Below are 24000 nucleotides of genomic sequence, written 5' to 3'. Positions count from 1 at the left end.
TAATTACAACATTCAAGATAAGTCAAAATTTTTAGAAAGTAACAAAGAAAAAAAAAAACTATTAACTGAAAAACTTATACTGCGTTTTCTTTGTTGTTTTCAAGTTATTTTTTATTTTCGATTTCTAAAATGATGAAAATGCATTCTTTTTACTGTTTTTAAAAATGTATTTTTGAAAATAAGAAAAAAATTGTAAAGAAAACTCAAAACAAAAAAAACCTATTTTGAGTTTATCCAAAATAAACTTTAAACTCAAAACATATTTATTTATTCATATTTTATTATTGTAATGAGAAAAAATATTACAAAATTCATTAACTTTAAAATGTATATATATTTTTAATAATATATTAATATTAAATATTTCAAATTTATTGAATAATCAAATTTATTGAATAAAATATTATTAAAAAAATATTTTTAAAATTTTAAAGAAAACGCGTTTTCTAATTTTCTATTTTGAGAAATATTTTTTTTAAAATGATAAAGAGAACTTGTTTTTAATTTTCTAAAAATAGATTATCAAAACAGAAAACTAAAAATTAATTCAAAATTCAAAACTAAAAATTAAAAAATAAAGAGAACACAGTCTTAATGTTAAAACGACTTGTAAAAAATTAAGTTACACAAAATCTGTTCACTTTGACATAACTTTACATATTCATTATCCATACATGAGTTAATTTTTTAAGAAAATAACAAAAAAAAAAAAGTTAAAAAATAAAATTATAATATTTAAGCTATATATAAAATTATAACATTTAAAATTATAAAAAATATATTTAAATTAATTAAACTATATATATAAATAAAGATAATTTAAATAATCAATTAATTATATAAATGATAATAATCAAAATTTTAAAATTAATTATCTATATGTGACTTCACATATTCCTCCTGTCAATAATAAAAATATAAAACATAATAAAATTAAATTTATTTTTTTAAAAAAATTACTTTGCACCCAATGGTATTACTTGATATCTCAAAATTTCTTCCGATTTAAAAAAATCTCATTTTTTTGTAATTTATTTTAATTAAAATTTTATATTAATTTTTAAGAATTAATAATATGGATTAGATATTATTGTCTCTTCATATACCATGCTTACACATTCTCCAAACACTTTTAAGCTAAAAACAATTATGTACAGGTTTCAAGAATTATACGTTTTTTATAAATCTATACTTAATTAATGATCTATAAAAATTCTATTTTGGGTAAGAAAAAAAATAAATAAAAGATAATAAAATATCAAAATAGAAACTGAAAATGGGCAGGAAAAGAATGGCTGTTTTGTTATAATATATATAATATATAGAAAAATATTAATTTTATCAAAATAACTTAAATGACTTATTTAAAAAAATAAATTTAAATTAATTAACTCACATATAAAAAATAAAGATAATTAATTAATTATATAAATTATAATATTCAAAATTGATTATCTATACATGATTTTACATCTTTTCCCTGACAATTAATTGCCACGTTTAAGATAGGTCAAATTTTTTTGAAAATAACAAAAAAAATAAAGTTAAAAAATAACTATTAACTGGAAAGCTTAATGCTATGACGACTTCCAAAATATTAAATTGTTACACAAAACCTGTTCACATTGACAAACCAGAAACACGATTAAAATTAATTGATTGAAAACCAAAAGCACGGTTAAACTAATTAAATAAATGATAATAATCAATTAAGTTATATATAAAATTATAACATTTAAAATTTAAAATTAAATTAAATTAATTAAAATATAAAATTATAACATTTAAAATTATAAAAAAATAAAATAATTAAACTATATATAAAATAAAGATAATTTAAGTAATCAATTAATTATATAAATGATAATAATCAAAATTTTAAAATTGATTATCCATACATGATTTTACATATTTCTCTTAGAAAGCTTAAAGTTAAAAAATAACTATTAATTATAAATTTTAATGCTGGGATGACTTCCAAAGAATTAAATTATTACACAAAATCCATTTACATTGACAAACCAGAAATATGGTTAAAACTAATTGATTGAAAATAAGAAAATATGGTTAAACTAATTAAATAAATGATAATAATTAATTAAGTTATATATAAATTATAATAAAATAAATTTAAATTAATTAAATTATATATAAAATAAAGATAATTTAAATAATTAATTAATTATATAAATAACAATAATAAAATTTTTAAAATTGATTATCCATACATGACTTTACATATTTCTCCTGACAATCAATTACTACATTCAAGATAGGTCAAATTTTTTAAAAATAAAAAAAAAAGTGAAAAAATAAAATTATAATATTTAAGTTATATATAAAATTATAACATTTAAAATTATTAAAAAATAAATTTAAATTAATTAAACTATATATATATATAAATAAATATAATTTAAATAATCAATTAATTATATAAATTATAATAATCAAATTTTTAGAATTAATTATCCATATATGACTTTACATATTCCTGCTGTCAATAATAAAAATATAAAACATAATAAAATTTTCAAAAGAAATATGACAATATGTGATAAATATAAATAGCCTATACAAAATATTAATTTTGTCAAAATAACTTAAACGACTTATTTAAAATAATTCAATTTTGCCTAAATAACTAATTTAACATAACCTACCAACTAATTATTTTTTAAAATTAAGTAATAACATAAAAATATATATGATTTGTACTTTTTTTTGTATGATTTTGAAACTAATTAAGGGTTTTAGAGTTTTGAGTGGTGGCTTTATTGAGAGAGAATGAGAGATAAATTATGGGAAATAAAATAAAAAAATTAATTTATTTTTTAAAAAAATTTACTTGGCACCCGATAGTATTACTTAATATCTCAAAATTTCTTCCGATTTAAAAAAATCTCATTTTTCTATAATTTATTTTAATTAAAATTTTATATTAATTTTTAAGAATTAATAATATGAATTAGATATTATTGTCTCTTTATATACCATGCTTACACATTCTCTGAGTAATTTTTAGTTAAAAAAAATTATGTACAGTTTCCAAGAACTATACGTTTTTCATAAATCTAGACTTAATTAAAATAAACAAAACATAATAAAATATTAAAATAGAAATTGAAAATGGGCGAGAAAAAAATTTGGCAACTGTTTTGTTATAATATATATATAGATATAGATATGTGTGTGTGGGTCGGCCATGGAAACCGACCCAGTCTCTCTCTCTTTTCTATGCTATAATTAGAGTTAAAATTGGTGAAGCATTTTGCATGGGATGGGTTGTGAAGAGCAATTTCACGAGTTGCGGATAGAATTTTCCAAAACTATTTGATGTTGTCGCCCTCCTGCCATGAATTCGATTTGATGCTTGCCATGGCACCGGATAGGACTTTACTATTAGTTTTTATTTTTATTTAAAAATAAAAAAACTATTTTTTCAAATAGTGAACAAAAAATTAACATATTCTTTAATATGTTTTTTTAATTTTAATTGTTTTATTTTTTTCTCTATGCTCTCGTTCTCTCTCTCTTTTTTTTTTATTCTGAATAATAACTCCCGTTTTGCCTCAAGAGTTGTTGGACATGTAAGAAACCACTCTATTAATCTCGTTTTGATAACTGAAGCAAATTCATTAAATTTATAGATAATAAAACCAAAAAAAGTTAAAATGTTTAAAAATTGGTTTAATTAATTGAATTGAAATTACTAAAATTAATCAAAGCAATCGAAGTTCATTTAAAATTAGCAATATTAAGAAAGGTTAGTGAGATTTAATTACTGTCATACGTATCAACTTGGGTTCATTTTAGTGGTAATTTTGTCAAAATGGTAAAATGTAAACAACACTATTGAAATTTATTGAAATGACATAAAATATCTCTACATTTTAGAAATAACAAAAGTTACCTCTTTGTTTGTGTGTGGCGTTACGTTGAAATACAAAATGATAAATTTGTTCTCATATTTTAGAAATAAATTTTTAATTATTTTTTGTTTCCCTTTCTTTTCTAAAATAAATTATAGTGGGAACACATACGTTTGTTAAAATTTGAACCAATTTCCCTTGTAATTTCATAAAATATATTTATTACACCTTTTCGTTTTGGTATTTATACAAAAAATATGTCCACAAGACCCAATTAATTTTACTATATTTAATCAACTATTGAAGTATTCATAGAAATAAAAAAAAAAACACAATAAAAATGGCTCGACCCAAAACTTTTAATCTCCACCCATTCATATGGTAGCTAGATTTAAAACTAAGTGCACTTTTAACTCGTCACACCTTCAAACAATAGTCATATTTCATTAACAATCACGTATCTTTTTTCTTTACCAATCAAGATCCATGTTCGCACCTCTATATGTGGTTGTCGAAGTATATTAATGTTAATTTGGCCATTAATCAAAGAGGTAAAATAGACATTACAAGTTCATAACGATATTTTAGAATGTTTGTACACATTTAGGTTGAAATTAGCAAAGACTTTTACTGGGTGTTTGGTATAAGAAATTTTTTTAAATCTCTAAGATTCATGATTCTTGAGAATGCTCTTGGTTATGCAATTTTATATTTGATTAATTTTAAACATTCTTAGAAATGTTGGATATTATTTTTTAAAAATCTTAGACTATGTTCTTTTTATTATTTTCAAGCCATTTTTAGTTTTCAGTTTTTTAAAATTATTAAAATGTGTTTACTTGATCATTTTCAAAAATATATTTTTAAAAACAAGAAATTTTTTTATAAAGGAAACCCAAAATAACAAAAATTTTGGTTATTTTCAGCCAAAACAATCTCTAAATCCAAAATATGGAAAACACAATGCATTTTTCATGTTTTGACTCTAAAAAATAAAAAGAAAAAAATAAAAGAAGAAAAAAAAGAAAAAAATATTCTTAATTTTTTAAAGAAAATTATATATTTATTTAAAATTTAAAAATATAGTATATCTATATTATAATTAAAAAATAGGATAACATATAGTATATTATTAATTATATTACACATATTATATATAATAATATTTAATATAAATTATCACTCAAATGTCAATAATTTATTAATCAAATTTATTATTTTATTTTAAAAACAAAATTTTATTAAAAAGAATCAATTTTATCATTTAATAATCAAATTCATTGAATAAAATATTATAAAATATTTTCTCTCAAAATTTTAAAGTAAACGTGTTTTCTAATTTTCTGTTTTAAGAAACAATCTTTTAAAATGATAAAAAAATATGTTTTTAATTTTTTAAAAATAAACTATCAAAATATAAAACTAAAAATAAATTTAAAATTCAAAACTGAAAATTAAAAACGGAAAGAGAACACGCAACCTTATATTCTTATGTTTAATTTAAATGCAACATTCTTGAGAATTCATATTATTTTTCAAAATTATCTTTATTTTATTTGTTTAAAAATGATAAATTTATTTTAATATATAAAATATTGGGACCATAAGCTCTTTAGGAAGTAAAAAAATGTCATTTTTTACACATTATGTGTATATATTTGTAAGAATATCTACTTTAATTATTTTTAAAGAATTTTATATATAAAGCATTCAATTGCTATTACTAATAGAGCTTAGGACACATGAAAGTCAATATATATGAAAATGCAACTATAAGTGTTTTAGTCTTTGTATTTGTTAAAAACTTTCTTTAATCCATGGGAATCCAAGATTCTCAATTCCTATGAAAATCTTTTTGTGAGAAAGTTGATTAAAAATAAATATTGAGAATACTATTTTTTCAAGATTTGTTTTTAAAAAAATTATATCAAATATAAAGATATAGATTTCTAACTTAACATTCTCAAAAATACAAAAACTTCTTCTATACCAAAAACTCCCTTAAAATTTTTAAACAATTACTTGATGGTGGTAGTAACCACAATCTTGTGATAAAAGTCAGGAGCATTCTTTACATTTTCTCTTTCTAAAAGTTAAAGAGTAGTTTTTATAATAAATCTAAACTTTAGGCATGCGGAGTGCAATTTTCCCAATCATTAAATGTCGTTCTTTTTTTTTATTTATAAAGTTTTAAAAATAAAAATTAAAAACAAAAGTTGAACTAAAAGACACTTAAATAGTTAATTATTGGACAGAGTACACATACTGTATAGCTCAGACAGCTTCAAACTTACCCAGGACATACATCAATTTGCAAAGGAAGAATTGCTGGGTATTATTCTTTGGGCTCTCATGTTTTGTGTTTGAGCCATAGCCACGGGAGAAAGCTTAGTAACTAGGGCTATTCTAAAAATTAAAAAATTGTCAGATTGTCTTCACATCAGCGGAGAGAGACTAGGGATAGAAATAAGCTACTGGGTTCCCTAATTTACATCTTTTACTAGAATCATGGGATCGAACAGCAAGAGGTGCTCATAATGGTACATTGACAAAAAAAAAAAAAAAAAGCTTCAAACCTAAAAAAAAAAGAAAGAAAAAGGTTATATATATTGTAATATATATTGTCCTTTCATCATATGACACATTTGATAATTAGAAAAAGAGTAATATTAAGAGTCATAATTGATGATGGTGTTATCAGTTATACTTGGGTAGTCAAATTAAATCTAGATCAATCGTTTATATTGCCATCGTACGTCCAAGCTTCAATTCTTGAATTTCTTTATTTTTATATTTCTTTTGGGGTTAAAACATGAGAAAGAAAAGAAAGCTGGTCACGCCTAGCTAAACTTATAATAATTTGTTTAAAAAACGTCCAATTAAACAAGGATTCTCGAGTAATTTATATTGAGACAAACGAAATATATAAAAAAAAACCTTGTTCAATTGATTGAAACACAGCTGCTTACAGCTTTAATTAAATACATAAAGGGTGCCCTGCTCTAACTGTTAAGTACTACTGCTATCAACTGACCAAAAGAACTAACTAACTAACTATACACATAAAACAGTAATAAAAATACAACACAAAACATATATAAAAAATACAACCGCTATCTGATACTCCCATTCAAAACAAGGTTCATAAGGCTTTAAAAAAACAGACTACAACAAAAACTTAATGAAGTTCAAAATGATAAGGAAGAACAAACTCGATTCATCATCGATGGCGGGATTGCTCATCAATGATGGCTTGATAATTGTCGGCCGACCAAGCAACATCCAAACGACTCTCAGCTGGCCAAGCAACATCCAAACGATTGCCGGCCAGCCAAGTAACATCCAAACAACCATCGACGACCATGAAACCACTAGCCACAGTGGCTAGTGACAATTGACTGCGTTTTTTAGGTTTTGTCTAAAATTAAAAATCAAATCTATCAAAATCTAACTATTAAATATGGTCTATTTTTATGTATGTTAACCCTCTTGACTTGATTTTTCTAATGGTAGATTTTGATTGTGTAAATCTCCAACCGATGTTAGTCATTAGCGACAGAGAAAAAGTAGGAGCTAGAGAGAATAGAAAAAGAAAAAGAAAAAAAATTATTCTTAAATTTAGAAAATAAAATTTTATATTTATTTAAAATTTTAAAAATGTATTGTATATATATTATAATTAAAAATATATATTGGGTATAGTATATTAGTAAGTGTATTACACATATTATATATAATAATATTTAATATAAAATATTATATTAAAAAGAGTTAATTTTATTATTTAATAATCAAATTTTTTAAATAAAATATTATAAAATAATATTTTATAAAAATTCAAAACAAATGTGTTTTCTAGTTTTCTATTTTGAAAAATAATTTTTTAGAATGACAAAAAGAATGCGTTTTTAAAAATTTCAAAACAAATACTCAAAACACAAAATTGAAAATGAATTTAAAACTCAAAATTAAAAATTAAAATACGAAGAGAACATAACTTAAAATTCTCGAGTTTTAGTGTTACGTCTCTTATAAGATTTTGGTAATTGTTTGCAATACTTAAATTGGATTAACACTACAAGAAAAACGGGATTTAGCGATGGAATGTCCGTCGCTATTTTGTGACGGAATAGAGACGAAATTGCAATGGATTAATTTTTTTTTTTTGAGAATTAGCAACGGATTTTAGCAACGGAATAAAATTTCGTCTCTAAAAAAAATAAAAAATAAAAAAATTTATTTTTTTAGCTACAGAAAAAATAATCCGTCGCGAATTTTAGCGACGAAAATAATTTTTCGTCGCTAAATTTTAATTATAATAAAAAAAACAAACAAAAAAATTATATAGCGACGGAATTTATTTCTGTCACTAATTTTAGCGACGGAAAATAAATTCCGTCGCAAAATTTAAAAATAAAAAATTAATTTTAATATTAATTTAAATAATTAAAATAAAATTTTAAATTTAAATTTTTTATTATTAAAATTTACCGACGGAAATGGATTTTCGTCGTTAAATTTTATAATAAAAAATTTAAATTTAAAATTAATTTAAATAAAAAAAATTAAAGTTAGCAACGGATGTCCAAATCCATCGCTTTAATTTTTAATTTTTTTATTCAATTAATTTATAAATATTTAAATTTTATAAAAAATTAAATATACATTTAAACAAATTAATAAAAAATTAATTTATAAAATTTAAATAAATATATTAATATTAAAAATCATAATATTACTAAATTCTAACTATATCAATTAATATATTTCATGTGTATAAAATAAAAAATATATTAAATGTATAATAATTAATTATTTATAATATTTCTTAAATATGTACAAAATATAAACAAACACTACATTTGAAAAATAAATAAAAAGTTTAAAAATCATAATATTATTGAAATTTTCTTTATTTTAAATTTTAGAAATCATAAAAATAAAACAATATTGAGGGATTACATTATATAAAAAGGTGTCTATGAGCTATTTGTCAAATTCTTTTTTTTATAAATAAGAGAATTTTTTGCTAAACTAAAAAGTTTAAAACCATAATATATGGATGACATTGTGTACAAAACCGTAATATTTATTAAATGTGTACAAAATGTAAACAAACACTACATTTGAAAAATAAATAAAAAGTTTAAAAATCATAATATTATTGAAATTTTCTTTATTTTAAATTTTAGAAATTATAAAAATAAAACAATATTGAGGGATTACATTATATAAGAAGATGTCTAGGAGCTATTTGTTAATATCTTTTTCTTTATAAATAGGAGAATTTTTTGCTAAACTAAAAAATTTAAAACCATAATATATGGATGACATTGTGTCTTATACTTATAACAATATCATATGTCACTATCTAATATATAGACATTGTAACACAATTAAATATACAATTAAGTCATTCATAATAAACAACTAGGGAAATGAAATGTTTTGATTAGGATAACAGAGTATCAAGAAAAGTCTGGAATAATTTTCAGACGAAGATATGGAATGGTTTTCTCCCTTAATAATTATATTATAAAAAAATTATAGGGGTTAATTTTTATTTTTAAACTTTAAGTGTTATGTATAAAACATTAATGTTGACTAAGAAAAAAATAAATATATCTCTTTATTATTTGTACTCTTTAATTTTGTATCTAAGTTATAGATGAAATTCAGTAATTTGAAATTCGTTTAGTATAATTTTTATTTATAGAAAAAAATTAATTTTTTAAGATAACAAATTATTAATAAATAATTCAATATATAAAATTAATTTATTATAATTATTCAATTTATAATATAATTAAAATTTTAGATAATTACAATAAGATTTTATTTAAATTATTTAATAATAAAATTTTATTTAAATTACATTATTTTTATCAATTAAATAATTATTTCTATTATTTTTATAAATTATATTATTTTTTATTTTATTAATAAATATTAAAAAAAAATCCAAGAGGCAGGAAACTCCTCGCCTTTTTCTTAACCAAATCCCCCCTGCCCCTCCCTTCCCCCCAAAAAACCCTAAATCCCCCCTCCCCCAAATCTCTAACCCTCTCTGTCTCTCATCTCGCCCTCGCCCCCACTTTCGCTCACTGCCTCGCCTTCCCCCCGCTCTAGCTCACTGCCTCGCCCTCGTTATCTCGCCATCGCTCTCGGTCGCTGCTTCGCCCTCGCTCGACCTTGCCTCTCGCTCGCTGTCTCGCCATCACTCTCGCTGCTTCGCCCTCGCTTGATCTCGCCTCTTGCTCGCAGCCTCGCCCTCGCCCTCGCTGTTTTGCCATCGCTTTCTCGCCTTCGCTCTCGGTCGCTCTTCGCCCTCGCTCGATCTCGCCTCTCATTTGCTGTCTCGCTCTCGCTCGCGGCCTCGCCCTCGCTCTCTTGCTCTCGCTTGCTGCATCGCCTTCGTCTCTCGCTGCTCGCCCTCGGTCTCTCACTCTCGTTTGCTGCATCGCCCTCGCCTCTCTCTCGCCCTCGCTTGCGGCTTACTCTTGCTCGCTGCCCCTCGCCCTAGTCCGCGTCTCTCACTTCGAACCCCTCGCCCTCGCCCTCGCCCAGGTTAATTTTTTATTTTTTATTTTTTAGATATTTATTTTACTTTTTATTTTTAAAATTTGTTTGATGTTTATTTTTATTTTTTAGATATTTATTTTTTAATTTTTTATTTATTTGATGTTTATTTTTTAGATATTTATTTTACTTTTTATTTTTTATTTATTTTTTGCTGTTCATATATTTTGTATGCTTTTTTTTTTTTTAATTTTTTATTTATTTGATGTTTATTTTTTAGATATTTATTTTACTTTTTATTTTTTAGATATTTTTTGCTGTTCATATATTTTGTATGCTTTTTTTTTTGTGTTATTTTATTTATTTAAATATTTTATTTATTTTCAGTCAATTATTAGAAATGTTTGTTAATATTTTAATTTTAGTCTATTTTTGATTATATTTAAATTTTAAATATTTAAGTATTAAATACTTATCTTCTTTTCTTAATAATTTTATGTTTATTATTTATTTTTTTATCTTTTTAATTATTATTATTATTTTTTATTTTTTATTTATAAATATGCTTTAGCAACGGAATATACTCCGTCGCTAACATTTTTTTAATTTTATATTTTAAGAATAAAAAATATATTTTATAAATTGCGACGAAATATTTCATTGCTAAAATAAATTTTAATTTTTTTAATAATTATTTTAAAAAAATAGCGACGAAAATTTTCGTTGTTAAATTTAAAAAAAAAAATTTAGCGACGGAAAATTTTTCGTCCCTAAGTTGACGACGGATCCGTCGCAAAAAAAATATTGCTACAATTGTTTCAATAACGGAATAAAATCGTCGCTAATTCGTCGTTAAATTGATTTAGCGACGGATTTTTGAATTTAGCGACGGAAATATTCCGTCGCTAAAATTCAAAATTCTTGTAGTGATTTATGAGATAAAGAATGAATGATGGACTGAATATTATTTATGAAAGTAATATGAATGTTTTTTTTTAACGTTAATGAACCTATCCCTAAGAAAGTTAAAAAAGAAAAACCAAATTTGATGATTTGGATTGATTACATGGAAGTCAATCATCTCATAGAAAATGTCCCGCAATTAATTGATTACATGGAAGTCAATTATCTCATTGAAAATGTCCCGCAATTAATATTAATTTCATTGACATTTTTATATATGTTTTGATTATTTAATTTTAAGGATCATCCTAACGTACATATATGATATATCACTCTGGTCTCTGCTGGACTGCTAAAAATACATTTTTAAAAAAAAATCGTAAACAATAATTATATGGACGCGATATAATAATAAAATTAAGATTTTTAAAATTATATAAATACTAGTTTTTCCTAATTTTTTTTAATCCGAGTACTTTCAGAATTCAAAGGGGGTGGTCTGGGAACGGGCGGGGCGCCAACCAGAAATAAAGGCTGAACTTTTCCAATTCCCTTTCAAACCTAGTCCCAAAGCTTCTCTATAAATCTCTCTCTCTCCTCAACAAGCACAAACAGAGAAAGAGAGAGAGAGAGAGAGAGGCTTCTTAATTTCATAGAGTTATCTGGTGCTGTTTAATTAATTTGTTAGCTGCTGGTGAGGCAAAAATGGCCGGAAATGGAGAGGGGCCCGCGATCGGGATCGATCTGGGAACGACTTACTCGTGCGTGGGAGTGTGGCGGCAGTGGCATGAACGGGTTGAGATTATTGTCAACGACCAAGGAAATAGAACGACGCCCTCGTACGTGGCGTTCACTGAAGAGGAGCGCCTCATCGGCGACGGTGCCATGAATCAGGTTGCCAAGAATCCCTCCAACACCATCTTCGGTAACCCCTGCAATCACTTACCCATCTCTTCCTTCTTAAAGCTTCTCGAAAACGATATCTTCATACATTCTGTAATTGAAAAAGTTAAATTTCCCAAGTTACGTAGCTAGTCTTTCTGATTCCTGATGTCAACGAAAGAAAAGGAATATTTTTTTTTCATAGTCATATAGAAAACAATTTCTTAAACAAGATGGGTACAGATTATAGTTGCAAAAAAGTAGACCGATAAACGTTTTCTTAATTTGTTAAGATTAAGGTTGAGTGGATGGACAAAATTAAGTTGTTGAGATATGAATGACTTACTGTCCGTGGTCTTAGTTAACATAAACATTTATTATTTATGCATCATTTTGTAAATGTATATTCGCATATATACCAGCTGTATCAGCAAGCATCAATGCATGAGTATATGCATTTCATCTTTTAACCTTCGCAGATGCTAAGAGGTTGATTGGCCGGAGATTCAGTGATGAGTCAGTGCAGAGTGAGATGAAGCTTTGGCCTTTCAAGGTTGTAGCTGGTCCACGGGATAGGCCCATGATTGAAGTCACTTACAGAGATAAGCAGAAGCAATTTGCTGCAGAGGAGATATCATCAATGGTGCTCTTGAAGATGCGCGAGGCTGCAGAGGCCTTTCTTGGATTGTATGTTAAGAACGCAGTTGTCACCGTTCCTTCCTACTTCAATGACGCACAGCGCCAGGCGACAATGGATGCCGGGTTTATCGCTGGCTTGAACGTCATGAGCATCCTGAATGAGCCCACTGCTGCTGCGATTGCTTATGAGTTGGAAACGAAAGCGGGTAGTGATGGAAACAAAAATGCGCTTGTCTTCGATCTTGGTGGTGGTACGTTAGATGTCTCACTTCTTACCATAAAGCAAGGTGTCATTAAAGTGAAGGCCACAACCGGTGACACTCACCTCGGTGGAGAAGACTTTGACAACAGAATAGTGGACTACTTTGTTGAGGAGTTCAAGAGGAAGTGGAAGAAGGACATAACAAGAGACCCTAGAGCTATTCGTAGGCTAAGGACATATTGTGAGAGAGCCAAGAGGATCCTCTCGTTGACTATTCAGACCAAAATTGAGATAGACTGTTTGTATGATGGTATTGATTTCTCCACAACCCTTACTCGCGCCAAATTTGAAGATCTCAACATGGATCTCTTCAGGATGTGCATGAAGCAGGTTAAGAAATGTTTAATGGATGCAAATGTTCACATACGCAACATCCATGATGTTGTCCTTGTTGGTGGCTCCACAAGAATTCCCAAAGTGCAACAGCTGTTACAAGATTTTTTTAAGGGAAAGGAAATGTGCAAAAGTATCAATCCCGATGAGTCTGTTGCCTACGGTGCTGCAGTCCATGCTGCAATTTTGGGTGGAAATGCTACTGAGAAGATTCGCGACTTACTGTTGGTGGAGGTCACACCTCTATCTCTTGGCACAGCAGTTCTTGGTGGTGTTATGTCAGTTGTGATTCCGAGAAACACTAGTATTCCTACCAAGAAGGAGGATAGTTTCACTACGGTTAGAGATAACCAGACTCAGGTTCGGATTGATGTGTACCAGGGTGAGAGAACACGTGTTAGCGAAAACAATTTCCTTGGTAATTTCTGTCTTAGTGGGATTCCTCCTGCCCCTGCTCGTGTGCCTACGATCAATGTTTGTTTTGAGATGGATGCAAATGGTATCTTACATGTCTCGGCAGAGGACAAGGCAACTGGTCAAATGAGTGGGATGACCATCACCACGTTTGAAAATGGAAGATTGTCCAAAGCAGAGGTAGACAGAATGTTGAAGGAGGCTGAGAAATACAAGGCTGAAGATGAGAAGTTTAAGAAGAAGATTGAAGCTAAGAATGCTCTTGAATTCTTTGTGTACAAGCTGAAAGACACTATCAAGGATCATAAGATCACCTCCAAGATGTCACCGGCTGACAAGATGAAGACAAAATGCGCAATTGATGAGGCCATTCAGTGGTTGGATTGCAAACAATTTGCAGAGATAGATGATTTTGAGGAAAAGAAGCATAATTTGGAAGACGTTTGGAACCCCATAGTAGCCAAGATGTACCAATGGGATAGGTAATTAATTTTGACATCGCTGGCAGGTTGGACGGTGTTAGATTCTCAGCATGCATGGTTTAGGGTTTAGCAGCAGCAGATGCTATTAGGAGCTCTTTTACAGGAAGGTTGTTTTGTTTGGTCTTTGGTTTTCCTCTAATTTATGCGATGGGACCATATATAATTCCTATATTGTGAGAAGTTGCCATAAGGGTTTGGTCAGAAGTACTATGAATGGTTCCTTCCCAATTGCAGATTCAAGTATAACATTAAATCAAAATAAAACCAGATTAGAAAAGGTTACTAATTAATATAAGGGCACCATATATACAATGCTGTTCATTTATACAGAAAATGCCTGCAACATCCTACATGGTCTTTATAGCAGCGTCAATTTTAAGGCGCCGAAAAATTAAAAAGCATAATCATCGTATTTAGCTATAATTTTGTTTTATTCATGCCATTGATTTGATGTAAACTGCTATTTTCTGTTTATGCATTAAAGCAATACAAATCAGGATAATATAGAAGCTATTACTTAATGTAATTTTTTCATCAAAATCTAGGCGTCTAGATGGTATGTATATATGGTTGTGAGTTTTATATTATATATATAGAAGATGTATAATATAATATAATATTAATAAAAATGACACACTAAAGTTAAAATTCTTATAACGGGTTTCATATAATTAGGTTTAAGGTTTGATATGTGATTTTTGTTGTTACCCTATCTCACTAATTGTATCATTTTTGGTTTTCCATATATTTGTGACTTGATAGTCATTTTATATAATTTATTTAACATAGATATACTTGGACAAACATAATTTTATAACAAAAAGGTATTATAGATCCATATATTTTAAAAGTAAATTTATCTGGCGGAGCCAGAAATTTTAAGTAGGGTGGCAAAAATTAAATTCTAAACTCTAAATTCTGTCTAAAATTAAATAATATAAAAAAATTAAAAATAATATAATATAAATATATATATATATCAATAAATTATACAATCGACGTATTTTCATATTTTAATAATGTCACATAATAACATCATTGTTAATGTTATTAAATATCTATTTTTCAATATACACAACTAAGTTGTCGTTCAATCATTAATTTTCAATTTGATTGCGCAGTCGTGTCTTGATAAACTTAATGAAAGACTGTCATTCAATTATTAATATCCAATTCAATTATATAGTCGAATCTTGACAAACTTCAGAATAAAAAATATGTTTTCTGTCATAATTTTAAATATGTAATTGACAAATTTGTAATAAAAAATAAAAAAAATTAATCTCTTTAATTAAAACATAGTTAAAGAAATAGTCAAGAGAGGTTAACGTATACAAAAGAAAAATAGGTCAAATTTTCATATATCTTATTTTTAATTTTTGGGTAATACTGAAAAAAACACTAGCAGTCGCCACCAGCCACACCATGATCAGTGGTTTTAGACGATCAGAGGCAATCACTCGACACTCTTATTCTCATTTACCAATATATTCAAAAAATTAATAAAATCTAACGGCAAAATTTCATAAATATAAACTTAAACTTTTGGCCAAATCCAATGTGCATAAATGCACTGGGAATTGCCACCAGCCATGGTGACCGGTGATTTTTGGGAATAAGAGGCAATCACCCGACACCCTTATCTTCATCGATTAATATATCCAAAATTCAAAATTTTTTAAAAATTCAGGATGGGTATTCAGAAATTTTTTTTAATAAAATATTAAATTATTATATATAATAATTTTTTTAAAAAATGCAGGATGGACAGTTGTCCACCCTTGGTTGTATGTGGCTCCGCCAGTGTGTATTCACACAAGGCCTAACACTCTTTTTACCCATATTATATGACGCCTTTATTATTATGAGGATTTTTATTTTTTCTAGGAGTTGAGGTCATACTTTAACTTGCGCACGGTGACAAATGAATTTTACTCAGATACCATTTTATATTGTTGTTGATTGTGCTTCACCCCTTTGTTTTCAACTGATAATAACAACACTACTACAAAGGCAACCTATTTGTATAATGGTGTCAGAATATTTCAAATTATTAGCTACACCAAATTGAGCATCTTCAATGTTTAACACTAAATTTGATACTATTTTAGTGTCAAAAAAAAAAAAATTTACAGTAAATTTTTTTTCACTCTAATGGGCTCAACACTAAATTAGTACAAAAAACATCTTTAAAGAATATTTTATAAATAATTATTTAAATAATATTAATTAATTTCTTTAGCATAAAATATTATTATTAAAAATAATTGTCACATTTTATAAAAAATTAATAATTACTCTCATATTTTTTTAATTTTTTTACAAAATATGTTATTCTAATTAATTTTTAATTATTATTTTCACCTGATTTTTATCAAACTAATTGTTTATTCACCTATAATTATTTATCCATCTCATTTTTCAACTAATATTTTAAATCAAAGTAACTATTTTTCTCATAATTTTTTTCACTTAATATTTCAACTAATTTTCTTACCTTCTTTTATCTACATATTTTTTTCTCACTTATTTCACAACTAACTGGTAGTTTAGAATTTTTAAATGATAGTTTAGAATTAAGTATATAAAGTATTTTATTTTTAAGCGGTTGTTTTTGTTGTTGTTTTAATTTTTTTTTATTTTCATAATTTATTTTTAATTTAAGTTAATAAAAATATTATTATTTTTTATTATAATATTAAGCTTTTGCATTAAGAATATTATCTTTCTATCAAGTAATTATTAAAATAATAATTTTTAATTTATATAAACAAAGTTATTTTGTTTTATAATAACATGGTATTTATAATATATATTAAATGTTTTAAAATATATTCAATTTATATTCATTTTATAGATCTTAATAAAATATTTGTAACAATATATATTTTTTATAATAATTTAATTTATATTTTTAATTATTAATCAAACTATAAAAATATAATAAAAGTAATAAAGGATATAATGAGAGGAATTTGTTTTAGAGTAATAGTAGGAAGGGCAAAATTGAAAATAAAATAAAAAAGAAAAGGAAAATTCTATTTGTAATCACATCTTTTGCTATCTAGACACATTTTTTATTAAAATTTTACATTTTGCTCTTCACACCCATCTTTTTTACTCTTTGCATATATTATTTTCCAACAATACCTTTTCCATGGCACACACAACCATCCCACACACACCAAGCAGGCACCAACGACTCACATGAAGAAGACGGTGGCCATGGTGAGGAGAAGATGACAATAGCAAGCGACCATTTATCATTGTAGACGGCTGCGTCGCTCCTACCGACAGCTGCAACAAACACAACCACCATTCACTACAAAAAAATTAATATTTTACGGCGATTTTTTTGTGACAGTTCTAAAAATCGTCGCAAAACATGGTATTTTACGGCGGTTTCTTTAAAATTTTGCGGGGGTTTCAAAAAATCACCGCAAAATTTAGTAAAACATGTTTTTTTTGCGGTAATTTTTAAAAAATCGTTGCTAAATTTAAAAAATAATTAAATAATAAAAAAATTAAATTATTTTTTGCGACGATTTTTGAAAAATCGCTGCTAAATTAAAAATAATAATAATTTAAAATTAAAATTAAAATTAAATTAATATTTGCGACGATTTTCAAAAACCGCCGCAAAATTCAAAAGAAAATAAATTTAGCGGCGATTTTTGGAAAATCGTCGCTAAATTTAAAAAAAATAAAATAATTTAAAATTAAAATTAAATTAATATTTGCGACGATTTTCAAAAATCGTAGCAAAATTCAAAAGAAAATAAATTAACCGTCGCTAAATTTAAAAAAATTAAATAATTTAAAATTAAAAATAAAATAAAATAATTCATTAAAAAATTAAATTTAGCCGCGATTTTTGAAAACTGCCGCTAAATTGAAAAAAAATTAAAATTAAAATTAAATAAAAATATGAAATATTAAAATTCATTATTTTCATTAAAAAAATTAAATTTTGTTTAAGAAAATAATTAAAAATTAAATAAATATAAAATCTTAAAAATAAATATAAACTTTCATTTAAATTAATAGCAAAATTCATTAAAAATATAATTTAAAAAAATAAAAATAAATTTAACAAAATGTTAATATATAAAATTTTAATAATTTTTATAAAATATATTAAGATCAAAAAATTTTAATCTTCCTTTTATTTTTAATCAATTAATTTATTTTTATTTATTCTATTATTCTTTTAAAAAATAATCAATTAATAAATATTTTTAATATATATTAAAAAATATAATTTTTAGTTGTTAGATTAGTATATAATACATATATGTGCATATATGTCAAGGAGTCATTCGCAGATCGAAACTTGGGAGGAGAAAGTGCGCTGGGAATTAAATTTCCAGCATTGCCACGTGGCGTGCGCACAAGCAGCCACGTGGTGCGCAAAGGTTGGGTGGGAGGGCGGCTGGGGCGGGCCGCACGGGTCGGGGCGCGGGTCGGGCTGGTCTGCAATGGCAAATTAAAAATTTTATTTTTTTATAAATATTAGCGGCGATTTTGAAATCGCTGCTAAAATTAAAAATTTAATTTTTTTTATTAATTTTTGCGACGGTTTTGAAACCGCTGCTAAAATTAAAAATTTAATTTTTTTAAAAATTTTTAGCGGCGGTTTTCAAACCGCCGCTAAATATTATTAGAACCGCCACTAAATCACTTATTTAAAATTAGTGGCGGTTATTCTAGCGGTTGCTAAAAATCGCCGTAAAACGCTTCGCGATGGCTGACTTAGCGGCGGTTAAAAACCACCGCTAAATGGAAAAAAAACCGCTGTTAAATACCGATTTTTTTGTAGTGATTATTGTACTCGACGCCCAGGGTTCTAGTATGTTCAAACTCCCCCAAACTCTTGGGTTTGGGGGCTTTAAAACACCCTTGAATGTTGGGGTTCGGTTGTGAATATCGTGCTCTTCGGCATGAATGCTAACCCTCTTCTTCGATCGTTTCCCCGCCAATTTCTTATTCTCCAACTGTGTGTGTGTGATGTGTCTGTATGTATATATATATATATATGTGTGTGTGTGTGTATCATCATTCGCAGCGGCAACGAACACGTTTGCTCATCACAGACGGCCAAGGCGAACACGTCTGCCCATCATCGATGGTCGCGTCGCTCTCATCGACAGTCGCGACGAATGCGACTACAATCATTACACTCGGATCTCGGGGTTGGAAGGCGCTTGAACACACCAAATTTAGTGTTGAGTAAATAATATAACACTAAATTTGGTATTATACTATTTACTCAACACCAAATTTGGTGATTGAAATTTGTGCTCAATATCAAATTAATATATTCATTGGAGTGTATTTTGACACCAAATTTGGTGTTGAGATGCTCTAAGCTTATAACGATTTTGAAATCCTTGTATATATATATATATACATAGATATAAATACATGGTAATAATGTATCTATATATATGCGAATATATTTTAAAGTTGTATATGCTGGGTGGCCGAATTAAATTTAAAATTCTTATTTCTAAGAGTAATGCTATTAATTTTTAGTAAAGATAAATAATGATGATTATGACAATTTATATAAAAATATTTAATTAACATTATATATATATTTATTTAAATAAATAAATAAATAAAATTTATTAAGTACTCTCTTTCATTTCCTCCGAATAAATATACTTTCACATAAACTGTTAAGCTCATCGCTACTCACCTCTTGTAACTCTATAAGAGATGAATTAAATTACCCCTGAGAACGTGGAGCCAACCAGAGATGAAGGACTGAACGTTTCCAGTTCCCGTCCACACGAACTCCCAAAGCTTCTCTATAAAACAGAGAGAGAGAGAGAGAGAGAGTTGTTCAGTGTACTTACTGTAGCGCTCTGGGGAAGTTTCCTAAGCTGGTGAGGAAAATATGGCCGGAAATGGAGGGGAACCGGCGATCGGGATCGATCTGGGCACGACGTACTCGTGCGTGGGAGTGTGGCGGCAGCGGCACGAACGGGTCGAGATTATAGTGAACGACCAGGGTAATAGGACGACGCCGTCGTACGTGGCTTTCACCGCCACCGAGCGCCTCATCGGCGATGGCGCCAAGAATCAGGTTGCCATGAACCCCACCAACACCATCTTCGGTAAGCCTTCCAATCATTTACCATCTCTCGGTGCTTAATCATTTTCTATCTCTCCATGCGTGGCAGTGTGTTTGTTTCAGTTTGGAGTTTGCATCGGCAAGCTCCCAATGTATTGTGTTCGGTTGGCATTTGATAAACTCTCTACTCTTAAGTAATGGTTTCTCCCTCCCAACAATGTCTTAACATGAAACAAACACACTTCAATCTGAAATTCCTTAAGCAGCATGCATCCCTATCCACTCCAATGGCACCTTAGACTAGACACTGCATCGGACATATCTTCCATGCTCTGTTCTAGTCCTTGGCCACATAAAAAAATTCCTAAGAATAGATTTTATTATAAAAAAAGAACTTTCTTGTGCCCCTAGATGGGTTGAAGTTGTTTGGATCTTCTCCCATGTATAAGGGTATGAATGACAATATAATCACGGAATGTGGGTTTTTTGATTCAATCTCCATCCAAGTAGGTGGGGAATATAAATCTGTATGGGTATGGGTATAGCACAATAAACCTCACTACAGATTTGGACATAATTTGTTTTCCTGAACCTAACATATTGAGCATTTATTTCAAATTATTCCTGATCTTTATTATATTAAAAGGAGTAAATATATCCATTAGAAAAATAAAATTACTTGGAGCCTTATTAGTCACCAATTAGGTTTGATACTAGATCTAATTAATTTGGCACTGCTCAATCTTGTATAAATCAAATAAGATGGGTACAGATTATAGCTGCAAAATAGTAGGTATGGACTTTAGAGGTTAAACCTCGATGCATGCATTGATTAAGGATGGGAAAGTTTTTTTTTTTGGTTCAGATTAGGTTGAGTTGGACCATTTTATAAGCTATGAATAAATTACTGTCAATAGTGTTAGTTAACAGCAATAATATTATGGGCCATTTCCAAATGGATCCTCACAAATCATTGTCTGCTGACTTGAATGGGTATATACATAGCATCTATTCGATCTTCGCAGATGCAAAGCGATTGATTGGTCAGAGATTCAGTGATAAGTTAGTGCAGAGTGATATGAAGCTTTGGCCTTTCAAGGTTGTAGATGGTTCAGGTGATAAGCCCGTGATTGAGGTCACCTACAAGCATGAAAAGAAGCAATTTACTCCAGAGGAGATATCGTCAATGGTGTTGTTGAAGATGCGTGAGGTTGCAGAGACCTTTCTTGGATCAGCTGTAAAGAACGCTGTCATCACCGTTCCTGCCTACTTCAGTGACTCACAACGCCAGGCGACCAAGGATGCTGGATTTATTGCTGGCTCGAATGTCATGAGCATCCTGAATGAGCCTTCTGCTGCTGCCATAGCCTACGGATTGGAAATGGAAGTGGGTAGTGATGATGACAAAAATGTGCTTATCTTTGATATTGGTGGGGGGACTTTTGATATCTCAATTTTGACTATGAAGCACGATGTGTTTGAAGTGAAGGCCATTGCTGGTGACACTCACCTTGGAGGAGAAGACTTTGACAACAGAATGGTGAAATACTTTGCTGAGGAATTCAAGAGAAAGCAGAAGAAGGACATAACTAAGAATCCCAGAGCTCTTCGGAGACTAAGGACTGCTTGTGAGAGAGCCAAGCGGAATCTTTCGTTGACTACTCAGACAAGCATTGAGATTGACTGTTTATATGAGGGTATCGATTTCTCCACAGCTATAACCCGTGCTAGATTTGAGGACCTTAACATGGATCTGTTCAGGATATGTATGGAGCAGGTTGACAAATGTTTAGTGGATGCTAAAATGGGCAAACGCAACATCCATGAGGTTGTTATTGTTGGTGGCTCGACGAGAATTCCCAAAGTCCAACAGATGTTACAGGATTTCTTCGATGGAAAGGAATTGTGCAAAAATATCAACCCCGATGAGGCTGTCGCATATGGTGCTGCAGTTCAAGCAGCAATTTTGGGTGGAAATGCTACTGAGAAGATTCATGACCTACTATTGTTGGAGGTCACATCTTTGTCTCTTGGCGTGGCGGTGCGTGGCGATCTTACGTCATTTTTGATTCGGAGGAACACTCGTATTCCATGCAAGAAGGAGAAAGTGTTCACTACAGTGTTTGATAACCAAACTAGCGCTGTGATTGAAGTGTACCAGGGTGAGAGAACACAAGTTAGTGACAACAATTTGCTTGGTCAATTTACTCTTGATGGCATTCATCCGGCCCCTGCGGGTACTCCAAAGATCGTTGTCTGTTTTGAGATTAATGCAAATGGTATCTTGTATGCGTCGGCTAAGGACAAGTCAACTGGTCAAATGAGTAGGATTAGCATCAATTACGAACATGGAAGATTGTCCAAGGCAGAGATAGATAGAATGGTGCAGGAGGCTGAGAAGTACGAGGCTGAAGATATGGAGCCGAAGTTTAAGATTGAAGCTAAGAAGGCTCTCGAGTTCTATGAATACAGGAAGATGCATTAAATCCGGACAACATTTGCAATCCCATCATGAAGTGCAAGTGAGACCGGTATATTTGACATAGCAAAGTTCCTTTACCTTCTTATTAATGTCTGCAAAAATATTGATGAACAATTTGCATGAAGAATGATTCTCTAGCTTTGCTTGTTCAAGGTTTTGATCTGTCATGTTGATGTTGGTGTTACTTTGCATAATGATATATATATATATATATGTATATAGACATTGTGTGATTATATATATGCTTTTAATTTTCAAACTTCATGTTACATTTCATTGCTAAAATGTTGTAGATGATGCCTTTAATTAGCAACAAATTTGGGATATATTGGGCGTCGATCGGCTGGCATTACACAGCATGCTAGTTTCTTTCGCCTCGCAGATTAATTTTGAATACATTATCAAAAATAAAAAAGCTATACAAGTATGCATCTAGCCGTACAAAAGGTAGCGACGAGGCTCAAATCCAATGGTTAAAACGATTTTGCAGACGCAGATACTTACATCTTGGTTATTTGCATGGGTACGTGGCTGAATTAATTATAAATTTATTTCGAGATCTTGTTTCTTAATAATGTTTCTTAACCAAGATATAGATATAAAAAACTTAAGATATACAAAGTATTTCAGACTTTTGTTATTTCTATGTGTTTGTTAAAATTATCTGATAACTCTTAAAAAAAAAAGTAATGTGACTTTTTATCTAACATTTTTTATATATATAAAATTTAAAAAATAATTTAATAAAAATATTGAAATGCTTCCTAAGTTTATCTTGATAATTCTATATTTTGTTTTGAAATATTATTTTTACTCATTTTAACAAACGCTACCTAAATATATATCTCAACTTTGAGAATTCTAAGTGCTTATATATTGATATAGATAAAAAAAAGTTAAGATATACAAAGTATTTCAGACTTTTGTTATTTCTATGTGTTTGTTAAAATTATCTGATAACTCTTAAAAAAAAAGTAATGTGACTTTTTATCTAACATTTTTCATATATATAAAATTTAAAAAATAATTTAATAAAAATATTGAAATGCTTCATAAGTTTATCTTGATAATTCTATATTTTGTTCTGAAATCTTATTTTTACTCATTTTAACAAACGCTACCTAAATATATAT

The 24000-nt window shown here is 28.2% G+C and overlaps 1 protein-coding gene across 2 annotated transcripts; it reads left to right on the top strand.

Moving 5' to 3' along the window:
- Positions 1-11999: 11999 nt before the first annotated feature.
- Positions 12000-22958, top strand: LOC127797376 (heat shock cognate 70 kDa protein-like). Of its 2 annotated transcripts, XM_052330227.1 has the most exons (4): positions 12000-12219; positions 12656-13678; positions 20225-20428; positions 21411-22958. In XM_052330227.1, the coding sequence occupies exons 1-4, from the start codon at positions 12000-12002 to the stop codon at positions 22868-22870; spliced, it is 2907 nt and encodes a 968-aa protein (XP_052186187.1). In that variant the 3' UTR covers positions 22871-22958. The 2 variants fall into 2 exon arrangements, with proteins under 2 accessions (XP_052186187.1, XP_052186189.1); XM_052330229.1 differs by lacking the exons at positions 12000-12219; positions 12656-13678 and having other exon boundaries at positions 20209-20428; positions 21411-22392; positions 22765-22958.
- Positions 22959-24000: the final 1042 nt, after the last annotated feature.

Source organism: Diospyros lotus, chromosome 3, assembly GCF_014633365.1.
Source record: "Diospyros lotus cultivar Yz01 chromosome 3, ASM1463336v1, whole genome shotgun sequence".
NCBI classification, from domain to species: domain Eukaryota; kingdom Viridiplantae; phylum Streptophyta; class Magnoliopsida; order Ericales; family Ebenaceae; genus Diospyros; species Diospyros lotus.
The sequence above is the reverse complement of the archived record's forward strand: the minus strand, read 5'-3'. Positions and strand labels throughout refer to the sequence as shown.

Coding starts and splice junctions, on each gene's coding strand:
- LOC127797376 (XM_052330227.1), top strand. CDS start 12,000: ATGGCCGGAAATGGAGAGGGGCCCGCGATCGGGATCGATCTGGGAACG. Junction 12,220..12,655: donor TCCCTCCAACACCATCTTCG/GTAACCCCTGCA, acceptor TAACCTTCGCAG/ATGCTAAGAGGTTGATTGGC. Junction 13,679..20,224: donor TCTTGGCACAGCAGTTCTTG/GTGGTGTTATGT, acceptor CCGGAAATGGAG/GGGAACCGGCGATCGGGATC.